This window comes from Papio anubis, chromosome 7 (genome assembly GCF_008728515.1).
Source record: "Papio anubis isolate 15944 chromosome 7, Panubis1.0, whole genome shotgun sequence".
In the NCBI taxonomy this organism is placed as follows: Eukaryota; Metazoa; Chordata; class Mammalia; order Primates; family Cercopithecidae; genus Papio; species Papio anubis.
This window is the reverse complement of record NC_044982.1, coordinates 129,383,245-129,395,877: the sequence shown is the minus strand read 5'-3', so window position 1 is coordinate 129,395,877 and position 12,633 is coordinate 129,383,245. Positions and strand designations below refer to the sequence as shown.

Genomic DNA, 12,633 nt, shown 5'->3' with positions numbered 1-12,633 from the left:
AGTAAATATTTCTTTATATTCATTCATTCACAAATATTTATTAAGCCTCTACCATATGCAAGGCAGTATGCTAGGTACTAGGGTTTTAGTGACGAAAAAGGCATATATAATGTCTCCTTGCATGCAATTTACATTCTAGAACAGTTGTTGCAAAGTGAGTCTATAAGAATGTTGGAATAATTGAGCTGGTAGCTTACTATCTTTAGAGTCAATAATAAATTAAATTTACCACAATTTTATCCATTTACTCACCATTGTTTCTTGCACCCTACTCCTTCTTTGGGGATGCTCTTTTCTCCTTACTGAAGTATATTCATTAGTAACTTTCTCAGTATTGGCTTGTGGGTGATACATTTCTTAATCTTTGCATGTTAGAAACAGTCTTTATTTTGTACTTATTCTTGGATGATAGGTTATTTACCCTCAATACTTACAAGATATTTCTCCATTATCTTCTGATATCTATTGTCTCCTATATCTATTGTGGGCTGTCAGTCTTATTTTCAGTTTTTGGTAGTTTTTGGTAGGTTACTTCTCTTTAGTCTGTAGCTTTTAAGGTTTTATATTTATCATTGGTTATCTGAATTTCCCCATGCTTTATTTATTTTTACTTATCCCAGTTTGTATTCATTGGAACATCTTAAAATTCATGCTTTTCTTCAGTTTTAGAAAATTGTTGGCATTCACACCTCAAATATTGCTTCGCTGCCATTGTCTCTATTTCCTTCTATTGGAACTCCTCCTTGACTCATGTTAGCATCCCTCTATTTGACTTCCATGTTTCTTAACTATTTTTTCATGTTTTTGATCTCTGTCCACTATATTCTGAGTGAGTTCCTTGCTACTATCATTGAATCCACTGATTCTATCTTCAATTATGTCCAGTCTAGAATTATTAAGACAAGGGCCAGGCACGGTGGCACACATCTCTAATCCCAGCACTTTGGGAGGCTGAGACAGGTGGATCACCAGAGGTCAGGAGTTTGAGACCAGCCTGGCCAACATGGTAAAACCCCGTGTTTACTAAAAATACAAAAATTAGCCAGGTGTGGTAATGTGTACCTGTAATCCCAGCTACTCAGGAGGCTGAGGCAGGAGAATGGCTTGAACCCAGGAGGCAGAGGTTGCAGTAAGCCGAGATCACGCCACTGCACTCCAGGCTGGGCCACAGAGTTAAACTCTGACTCAAAAAAAAAAAAAAAAAAAAAAAATCACAGAAAGGAGTCATTGATCATCTTAGCTGCCTATAGCATGGGAGTAAGTGATTTGCTGGATGGCGTGTGCCTGAAAGTGGATGTATACCTCACATCTGCAGTTCGCCCCTGTGTCTGCCCACTACTGACAGGAGAGAATAAAGGGTTCTTCTCTTCTACCTTCTGAGTCTTGTATAAATGCCTCTCACTGTCAGAATCTAACTCAGAAGCCTTCTGGCAAGGACGTCTGGAAAGTATAGTTTGGGGCTTCAGTCCCTACGATACAAAGAGCATTTACAAGGAGCAAAAATGTTTTGTCACTTAAGAATGATCCATGTATATAAACTCTTTTCCTTGTCACTAATCCTCCAGTTTTTTTCCTTAGTCTCTAACCCTTAGCCACTTTCCTTGAATGTCTGGCCATCTCTTATTCCAGGCAAAATGAATCTCCCAATATATTGTATGAAATTCTGCCTTCCTGACAGTCTTTAGGGCGACTCCTGAGTAGACCTGTAAGCATCAGCGGTCTTACTCCAGAAGGTGTCAGCATACTGGGTGTGACCATCTGTAGCCAGGCCTGACTTTCTCCCTCAGTCCACCGGGTCATCAAGACATCAAGAACTCTTCTAGAAGCCACAGGTTTTGTTTTTGTTTGTTTGTTTGTTTTTTTTTTTGCGTGTGTCATCATTTTATCTTTTTGTATACACAGGGTCTTGCTGTGTTACCCAGGCTGGCTTTGAACTCCTGGGCTTAAGCAATTCTCCTGCCTCAACCTCAGCCTCCCAAGCAGCAGGAGGGAGAAGATGAAGAAGTCATAGGCATGGTATTCATGATGGATTGCTCCGATTGCAGACTCACCTAATGTCCCACTCTTAGGCATTCTGTGTCTACTAGAGCCCAGGAGCCAGCCAGCAGCTTCTCCTCAACAGAGGAATGTTGTCTCAGAACAGAGCATTACTTAGCTCTAAACTCTTATGGGTCCATTTGTGACTCTCCTGTTAGGACTTCACAGAAGCCCCACACAGCTCATCTGCCACACATACTTTAAGTACCACTGGATCTGCCAAGTTGCAAGGCCCACAGGACAGCAGCTTTTACTACAGCTTGAACTGGCTGCAAAGCCTTCCCCTGCTCTAGACCCCACTCATACTATACAGCCTTACAAGTGATTTGGTCAAAGTTTAGAAGTAGTATTTTCCAACATGGTAGAAGTTGCCTCCTAAGTCCAAGGAGACCCCCAACTTTGAAAGGCAGGGGTGGTATTGAAGAGTGACAGACCACATCCAGCACACTAGCTATGCTCTTTGTATTGTCCTCTTGCTGCACATACAGTGTTGTACTCGTGATCGTTGTAAAGACTTTATTTCTTTGGTGGTTGCATCTCTAGCCTTATTAAGCAACATCCCTGTGGTTTAGCTTAAAAACCGTAATGAGGCCAGTTCTCTGAATTCATTTGAGCCTCTGTTCAAAAGAATGATTGATAGTGCAGTTTCTTTGAGTGGGTTTTGCATTTCAGAGTGTGTAAGGAAGCATTTGCGCATGTTTTTAAACTTTAATAAGAATCAGCTTTGTTCTTTGTCTGGACAGATGTGATGCCAGCATAGCCAGACTTTCTGCAGAGCACAAAACGACCTATGAGGGGCTCCAGCACTTGAACAAAGAACAGCAGGCTGCCAAACTTATCCTGGAAACGAAAATCAAAGACGCAGAGGGACAGGTACGACCTGTTTCAGGTAGCTTTTAGAAGCGAGTAATTTGTTCTTAGCTAAGAATAACATGGTGTTGATTATTTCTCACAGGAGAAACCAGCTGGGGCACCTAGCATGGGTTTATGCCAATCATAAGCATCTTTTCTTGGCTTCTTCCGTTCCTATTTCACTAGAGTGGCCCTTCATATGTCTGGCAACCAAACCACCAACATTGTTTGGTATAGTCCTAATTCTTCCCCCCACCACCACATTCCTAGAACAACTAATACATTCCAGAAATTCTAAATGACACCTTGAAAGTTATTTCTTTCACAAGTAAGTGATCAAGCATTCCTTTACACGCCACTCGTCCCAATTTTTGATTCAGGAAATAATGTATTCCCTGGGACTCACTGTATGTGCTCCCTCATCACATAGTCTGTATGTGGGACAAAATTAGGCAAAGCTAGAGTGAAGGCAGGCTAATGAATATGAGAGTATTTGACCTCAAACATCACAGATTAATTTCACAAAGCAAAACTTTTGGTATTTCAGTTTGTTTTTTGGCCACTTAAAAGTTTCCGTTTGCTATCATAGGGCCTGTCTTCTAGGATTTTTTCAACAGTATCTGCCTTATTTGCTACTGTTCGTTTAAAGAGACTATTCCAGTAAAACAGGAGCATCTGGTTAACTTATTGGATTAAATACATTTATACCTTAATTATCTCTAATAAGAATATAAAGCTACTTATGTGAAAAATACAGATATTATAAAACTATGAAAAATAATAAAAAGACAATCCAATAATAATTTCTTTTTTGAAGAATGAGTGAGGATGGAATTATTATACCAGAGAAGACTTGCTAAGGAAATCATAAGCTTTTTTATAACCGAGCCAAGTAAAATATGTACAGATATCCATCAAAAGAGACCTGCTTTCTCTTTCTTCTGGATCTGACAAATACCATGAATCTTTAAGTAAGGAACATGGAACATTCTAATTTTTGCTGCAAAGACAGAAATTTCGCACAGGACTAGCTTTTGTTAAATTCCAGTATTACAAGGGGCATGGGTAGGTGGTGTGAGAAAGGAACAGGAGGGAGATAGTCTACAAGTTATATTGACTGGTGACCTGACTTGTTGTGGAAGTAAATCTGAGACCTTGATGGATTTTGTAAACAATAAAAATTCTATTTTCTATGACTAGCCATTACACTGATGGTAGAAATTCCAAAGTAAGGTTGACTGTATTTCATGACAACTGGTAGAAGTTGTGGTCTTGGGCAGGAATTGGGCTTGCTCATCAGAGAACTATATGTCAAATTAAGTGTTTAGTGCATGATGAATATTTTGGCAGTGCTACTGGTCTTGATTTTTCAATGGGTATATAAGGAAGAAAATGGAGGTGGGAAGATGAGGTAGACTCATAAATGAATTTATCAAATTAGATCGAATCTTAATGCCATTGACTAGAATATGGCTTACTAAATGTTTTCTGAAGTTGCATCCGAAGATGTTACATGTGATATTTATAAGCAAGGTTTCTTTTCCAGATTTCTCAGCTTTTGAACAGAGTGGACTTGTCAATATCAGAGCAGAGCACCAAACTGAAGATGTCCCACAGAGACAGTAACCACCAGCTTCAGCTTTTGGACACTAAGTAAGCAATCAATTTATTTTAAAAAAACCTTAAAGTTCTGTATGAGTTTATGCATTACTACAATCTTTTTCCTCTTGGTTTTTATTTATTGCACAAATTGAAAACAGTAATGGAAGTTAAAAAGAAAAGTTTCCATGTAGCATGTTGCCACTTTTCCTTCATAATTATTGTTTTTTATGTTTGGATAATTATCCACCTATTCATTCAACAAGTATGTATTGCGTATTCATTGTTGGCTTAGGGGCTGAGGACCTGGTAATGAACACAAACCAGACTCTGTTCTTATCCTTATGGAGTTTAGTCTAGGGAGCTGATGACTATTCATCAATGATGTAAATGAGCATCTACTATATTATTATTAATAGTGGTAAGTACTTTGAAGGTTTGGTTCGTGGTTGTGGTAGGCTGAATAATGGTCCTGTAAATATCTTCGTGTCCTAATCCCTGGAAGTTGTGAATATACTGCCTTATACGGCAAAAGGGGACTTTGCAGATGTGATTAAGTTATGGATTTTAAAATGGGTTTTCTCTGATAAGCCTGATGTGATCACTAGAGTCCTTATAAGAGGGAGGCAGTAGGAGTCAAGAGAGAAAGGGAGGCAGTAGGAGTCAAGAGAGAAGGCCATGCGATAATGGAAGCGAGACTGGAGTGATGCACTTTGAGGACAGGGCAAAGGGTTCCAAGCCGAGCAACACAGGAGGCCACTAGAAGCTGCAAAAGGCAAGGAAACAATTCTCCCCTCAGAGCCTCCAGAAGAACCCGCCCTACAGACACCTGACTTCATGAGTGAAACCTATTTTAGCCTTTCAGTTTCCAGAACTGCAAGAGAATAAATCTGTATTGTTTTCTGGCACCAGGTTTGTGGTAATTAGTTAGAGCAGCCACAGGAAACTAATTCAGCGGTGCTGTGAGAATGAGTGAGAGGCCTGGTTATGGGGCCTTCCTGAGGAAGGGATGCTGGAGGTGAGAGCTGGAGAGTGAATGGAGCTTTGCTATGTAAAGAGTAGGATGAGAATATACGAGGTTGAACAGCCCGTCGTGGGCGGAATGTGGCATGCAAGAAACTGAAAGATGACGAGGGTGACTGGAACGGGGAGTGGGGGTGAAGCAGTGGGGCATGAGGCTGCAGGGGAGGCAGGCCAGCTCGCAGGGGTCTTTTGTGACAGCAATAGACACAAATAGAAGAAGATAGAGTGAGAAGGCCCAACCTATGCCTAATCAGAATCCTATGAGAGATAATAGAGGGAATAGGGGAGAAGCAGTATCAAAAGAGAGAACGGCAGACAAGCATACAGAATTGATGAAAGAGAAATCTCAAAGTTAGAAAACCAAATACAGCATGGGTGCAGTGGCTCATGCCTATAATCTCAGCACTCTGGGAGGCCGAGGTGGATGGATCATCTGAGGGCAGAGTTTCAGAACAACCTGACTAACATGGTGAAACCCTGTCTCTACTAAAAATACAAAAATTAGCCAGGCGTGGTGGCACGGGCCTGTAATCCCAGGTACTCGGGAGGCTGAGACATGAGAATTGCTTGAGCCCAGGGGGCAGAGGTTGCAGCAGTGAGCTGAGATCGCACCACTGCACTCCAGCCTGGGCAACAGAACGAGACTCTGTCTCAAAAGAAAAAAAAAAGAAAAAGAAAGAAAGAAAAAAAAAAGAAAAAGAAAGCCAAATACATTCCAGTAGAATAAGTAAAAAGCCAAGTCTAGACATATCAGTTTGGTGCTCTAAAACTACAGAACACCAAATACAGAAGGGTCTTAAAACAGAGAGAGAAATTAGACCAACGCTGATTCCTCAGCCATATTAATGGTGAGAAGGTGGTCTGGTACTTTCAGATACTGAGAGGCTGATTGATTGTCAGCCAGTGGAAAAATAAAGATCTTTCAGACAAATAAGAACTCAAAGTTAGCTGGGTGTGGTGGTGCATGCCTATAGTCCCAGCTGCTCAGGAGACTGAGGCAAGAGAATTGTTTGAGTCCAGGAGGTTGAGGCTGCAGTGAGCTATGATTGAGCCACTGCACTCCAGCCAAGGTGACAGAATGAGACACTGTCTCAAAAAACAAAACAACAACAACAACAACAACAAACAACTCAAAGTGTACTAACAAACTACACTAGTGGAATTTTAAAAAGACAGCCTTCATGGCTGGATGTAGTGGTAATCCCAGCACTTTGGAAGGCTGAGGCAGGCAGATCACCTGAGGTCAGGAGTTCAAGACCAGCATGGCCAACATGGTGAAACCCTGTCTCTACTAAAAATACAAAAGATTAGCCGGGTGTGGTGGTGTGTGCCTGTAGTCCCAGCTACTAGGGAGGCTGAGGCAGGAGAATCACTTCAACCTGGGAGGTGGAGGTTACAGTAAGCCAAGATTGCACCACTGCACTCTAGCCTGGACAATACAGCAAGACTCTGTCTGAAAAACAAATTAAATAAATAAATAAATAAATAAATAAATAAATAAATAAAAAGACAGCTTTCAGGGAAAGGGAAAAGAGACCGGGCACCATGTCTCACGGCTGTAATCCTAATACTTTGGGACGCCTAGGCGGGTGGATCACTTGAGTTAAGGAGTTCAAGACCAGCCTGGCCAGCATGGTGAAACCCTGTCTCTACTAAAAATACGAAAGTAGCTGGAAATCACCTGAACCCAGGAGGCAGAGGTTGCAGTGAGCCGAAATCATGCCACTGCACTCCAGCCTGGGCAACAGAGTGAGACTCCATCTCAAAAAAAAAAAAAAAGAAAGAAAAAACAAGAAAAAGAAAAACAATAATAGTACAAAAAGAAGGTCCAAAATATAAGAAGAAAGGATGAGCAAAGACTATGATGAACATTGGGCAAATCTAAACAAACGGTAATATTAAAGTTGAATTTGCAGAGGATCAAAACACAGCTAAAATATAAGTCAATGACAACATCTAAATGAGGAGGAAGATTTCTGAAATTATTCTTAGGAGTTTTTCAGAATCAAATTAGAGACATTGAATAACTTTAGACTTTGATAAATTAAATGTATATATTAAAATTTCTATTCTAAAAGAATAAAATTGAGTGTATAATTTCCAAATGTGAGAAAAGATCCATCAAATATGTGAAAGTGTTAGCAGGGATGTGGAGAACCGGACCTCTTTATAGTGCTCAGTAAAATGTGAAGTAGTACAACCACTCTAGAAAACAGTCTGGTGTTTTCTGGAAAAGTTGGACATGTTCAGACCCTAGAGAAACTCTTCCAAATGTGAACCAGGAGCTATGTATCAGTATTTTCATAACAGCATTATTATTATTTATTTATTTATTTTGAGACGGAGTCTCGCTCTGTTGCCAGGCTGGAGTGCAGTGTGCTCAGTCTCGGCTCACTGCAATTGCACTCCAGCTCTCGGGTTCAACAATTCTCCTGCCTCAGCCTCCTGAGTAGCTGGGACTACAGTCACATGCCACCACGCCCAGCTAATTTTTGTATTTTTAGTAGAGATGGGGTTTCACTGTGTAAGCCAGGATGGTCTCAATCTCCTGACCTCATGATCTGCCCACCTTGGCTTCCCAAAGTGCTGGGATTACAGGCGTGAGCCACTGTGCCCGGCCCATAACAGCATTATCTTTAATAGCAAAGATGGATAAAAACAAACCAAAACAAATGTCCATTAACAGAAGACTGGATAAGCTGTGGTATATTCACAAAATTGAATATTATTCAACAATGAAAATGAGTTCACTACAGCTACAAATCAGCGTGAATGAATCTCACAAACATATGCTGAGTGAAAAAAGAAGTAGAAAACTCATATTGTAGTACTGTTCCATTTATATAAAATTAAAAAAAATGCAATGCTGGCCAGGCAAGGGGGCTCATGCTTGTAATCCCAGCACTGTGGGAGCCCAAGGCAGGCAGATCACTTGTGGTCAGGAGACCAGCCTGGCCAACATGGTGAAACCCTGTCTCTAAAAAAACACAAAAATTAGCTGGGCGTGGTGGTGCGTGCCTATAGTCCCAGCTATTCAAGAGCCTGAGGGAGGAGAGTCACTTGAACCTGAGAGGCAGAGGTTGCAGTGAGCCGAAATCACACCACTGTACTCTGTACTCCAGTCTGGGCGACAGAGCGAGACTCCGTCTCAAAAAAAAAAAAAAAAAAAAAATGCAATGCTGAAAAATATGCTGTTTTAGGATCCAAACCAATAGAATAAAATGATAAAGGACAATAAGTTCCAGTTAATGGTTACTTCTTGGGTTGTGGGGTGATTGCAGAGTACACTGGGGTCTTCTAAGGTCCTGGCCATGTTCCATGTCTTAACCTGGTGGGGGTTCACGGTTGTGTACTTAGGGTACAGGCTAGCTTCCATGCTGGCTCTCACATAACAGTGCAGAGATCAGTGGTCCGGAGGAGGCAGGCAGCACTCACAACTCAGTGTGGTTTTTCCAAGGCTCCAGTCCTTGTCGCTTCCCAGTAACCTGGGACAGGGAGAGAGTCCAGGGCAGAAGCTTTGTTTTTGAAGATATGACTGGAAAGCCATGCTTATGACTTTTATGCATCCGGAGGCTCCACCTCGCTGCAAGGAAGCCTGGAAAATGTGGTCTCTGGCTAGGCAGCTATGTACCCAGTTGACATTTGAGGGCTTCTTAATAAGGAAGAAGAAGAGAACATATTGCAGGACAAGTGGTGGCTCTACTACAATGGGTGTTCATGTTATCGTTATTTAAATCACTTGTCTACATCGCATACATTCTTCTGTATTTTATTACATATTATAATAAAAACTAGAAAGAAGTAATTAAGAGGGAGATAGCATGTATGGACAGTTATAAGGAATTTGGGAAGGGAGAGGAATGGAAGGATGGGAGGGTTTTATTTTTTCTTTCAATTTTTCTTTTGATTTACATTAGGAAGTATCCATAGAGGGCAAGGGCAATTTGGGGAACTTTAGAGAGAAAGGGAGCCAGGTTCTAGTCCCAAGAGATAAAAGGGACTAGAAGGAAGAGCCTGGGGAAGAAGGGGACCTTAGAAGAGGAGATGAGAGACACTGTGTTCTCTGAGCCAGGAGTGTCGTGGACCCTCAGAACTGCAGGGGTCTGCAGCTGGCCCAGCTCTGTGCCGCTGTGTCACCTCAGTGCCTGTGCCACCCACTCCTCGTGAGTAGGAAGCACCATCAAATGGTTTATCTGTTGTATTCCCCTGCCTTGCCGGCTTCCCAAGTTAGTGCTAAGTGCAATTCTAAGAAAAGGTAAACATGCAATTCTGATTGAGCCGAGTTTAATGCTGGCATATATACCAGAAATACGATAGTTGGAAATTGATGTTGTATGATGTCATTAAAAAAAATTGTTAGAACCAGAAATAGCATTTGACCCAGCAATCCCATTACTGGGCATATACCCAAAGGAATATATATCATTCAGTTATAAAGATACATGCATACATATGTTTACTGAAGCACTATTCACAATAGCAAAGACATGGAATCAACCCAAATGTCCATCAATGATAGACTAGATAAAGAAAAGATGGTACTTATATACCGCGGAATACTATGCAACCATAAAAAGGAATGAGATCATGCCCTTTGCAGGGACATGGATGGAGTTAGAAGCCATTATCCTCAGCAAAGTAACGCAGGAACAGAAAACCAAACACCGCATGTTCTTACTTGTAAGTGGGAGCTGAACAATGAGAACATGTGGACACAGAGAGGGGATCAACACATACTGGGGTCTGGGGACATGGGTGGGGCAAGGGAGAGCATCAGGAAAAATAGCTAATAGACGCAGGGCTTAATACCTAGGTGATGGGTTGACAGATGCAGCAAACCACCATGGCACATGTTTATCTGTGTAACAAACCTGCATATCCTGCACATGTACCCTGGAACTTAAAACAAAAAAATAAAAATAAAAAAAAAACTGTTTTACATCTAACTTGCAATTTATTTTTATTTTTATTTTTTTAGATTTAAAGGTACAGTTGAGGAACTCAGTAACCAGATATTATCTGCACGGAGTTGGTTGCAACAGGAACAAGAACGGATAGAAAAAGAGCTTTTACAGAAAATTGATCAGCTTTCCTTGATTGTGAAGGAAAACAGTGTAGGTATTGATGATTAGCAATCATTTAGTAAAGTTATTCAATGGGGGCCTACACTGTTTGAATGATAATACCTAGTAATTTATCACTGATTTATTTGGCACCACCTAAAGCTGTTCAATTGTTTCTTGCCTTAAAATCCATTGCCATAGTTCATATTGATTGTTTGTATTCTTCATAAAGAGATAGAACACTCTGAATTCTTTTGGTTAACAAAGACTAAGTAGAAAATTTCAGTACTTTCAGTTAAGATGAACTTAAGCTAAAACCTTAAGATCCAAATTGTTCATCTGTGTTTCTACATAAAACTAAGAATTACCAACTTTGTCCTTGTTTGTTTTAATTTCTTGATCTGGTTTTGCTTTTTTTTGCCTGGTGTTGAATAGATTTCTGTCTCCAGATCACGCCATTCTACTGTAGCTACATGTGAAATACCGCAGTGCAACATGTAAACAGAATCCACCATTTTTTCCCCCATTTTCCTTATCCTTCATCCCAGTCTCTTACAGAGCTAAGGTTTGTAGAACTGCTCAAAAACGATATCAAGAAAGTCTTGTGCTGGGCACTGTGGCTCACACCTGTAATCTCTGCACTTTGGGAGGCCAACGCAGTTGGAGCACCTGAGATCAGGAGTTTGAGACCAGCCTGGGCAACATGGTGAAACGCCATCTCTATAAAAAACACAAAAATTAGCTGAGCATGGTGACACACGCTTGCAGTCCCAGCTACTTGGGAGGCTGAGCCCTAATCAAGCTTGAGCCCAGGAAGGTCAAGACTGCAGTGAGCTATGACTGCACCACTGCACTCCAGCCTGGGCGACAGAGTGAGACTCTATCTCAAAAAAAAAAAAAAAAAGAAAGGCTTGCATATGTAGTATTCAAAATTGTTATGCTCCCAAACCAGTACCTGGCAAGCAAATTTTCATTGGTTTTAATTGTTTAGCATGACATCTCCGTCTCCCTTTCCTTTTCTTGCACTGTTTCCGCTTGTTGGATATTGACGATTGAGCTGAAATTACTGGTGCAGTACATCTCTAACTCTCCTCTCTCCAGATGTGGAGCTGTTGAATTGCAGACTCCGCATTGAGCACCATCAAGAGAGGAGTATCATGCCATAACCCACTTACAGCTTGGAGTTTGCAGTCTTGGCCTCCAAGCTCACTGGCAGACACAGATTCCCATAAAAACCAAGCATGTGGAAAGGAAAAAGGAAAAAAGGAAAGATTTAATTTTTGTATATGATTTTATATCTATTTAAGATACTAGATATGTTCTTTTAAGTATTTCCCTGTATTTCCATCACATCTACTGATTGACTTACTTGGATTTATACTAATAATACATTAGTACTAATTTGTACTAATACATTTGTACTAATAATTCTGGGTCTTTGAATCACTGTTTATATGTGGATTTGTTTAATAGCTAACAGTAAACCCCAGGATAATAGTGGCTTTCATGAAATAGAAACTTATTTTTTATTTCTCCTAACAGAAGTCTGGGTGTAGGTAATGCAGGACTGACGTGATAGCTTGTCAGTCCTCAGTGACCAAGGATCCTTCTAGTTTAACTTTTTGCCAATCCTAGAGTGATCCATATCTTCATAATTCAGTATAGCTGCTAGAGCTCCAGCCATTCTGGCTGAATTCCAGAAAGGGAAGGAAGAAGGAAGGAGTAAGGATATACATCAGCTGTCTTTTAACTTTTCCTGGAAACTGCCGGATACACTTGTACTTACATCTCATTGAATGTAGTACTTTTTTTTTTTTTTTTTGAGACAGAGTCTCACTCTGTTACCCAGGCTGGAGTGCAATGGCGAGATCTTGGCTCACTGCAACCTCGCCTCCCGGGTTCAAGTGATTCTCCTGCCTCAGCCTCCCATGTAGCTGGGATTACAGCACCCACCACCATCCCTGGCTAACTTTTGTATTTTTAGTAGAGACAGGGTTTCACCATGTTGGCCAGGCTTGTCTCTAACTCCTGACCTCAAGTAATCTGCCTGCCTTGGCCT

The 12,633-nt window shown here is 40.9% G+C and overlaps 1 protein-coding gene across 7 annotated transcripts in view; it reads left to right on the top strand.

The window, feature by feature from the left end:
- LOC116268519 (protein FAM81A) overlaps positions 1–12,633 on the top strand; it is a 116,472-nt gene that overhangs the window by 96,676 nt on the left and 7,163 nt on the right. For all 7 annotated transcript variants that reach the window (XM_031668595.1, XM_031668593.1, XM_031668592.1 and 4 more), the window contains 3 exons: positions 2,781–2,910; positions 4,436–4,542; positions 10,490–10,625. In XM_031668595.1, coding sequence (XP_031524455.1) covers positions 2,781–2,910; positions 4,436–4,542; positions 10,490–10,625 — 373 coding nt within the window. The remainder of the gene's footprint in view (positions 1–2,780; positions 2,911–4,435; positions 4,543–10,489; positions 10,626–12,633) is intronic.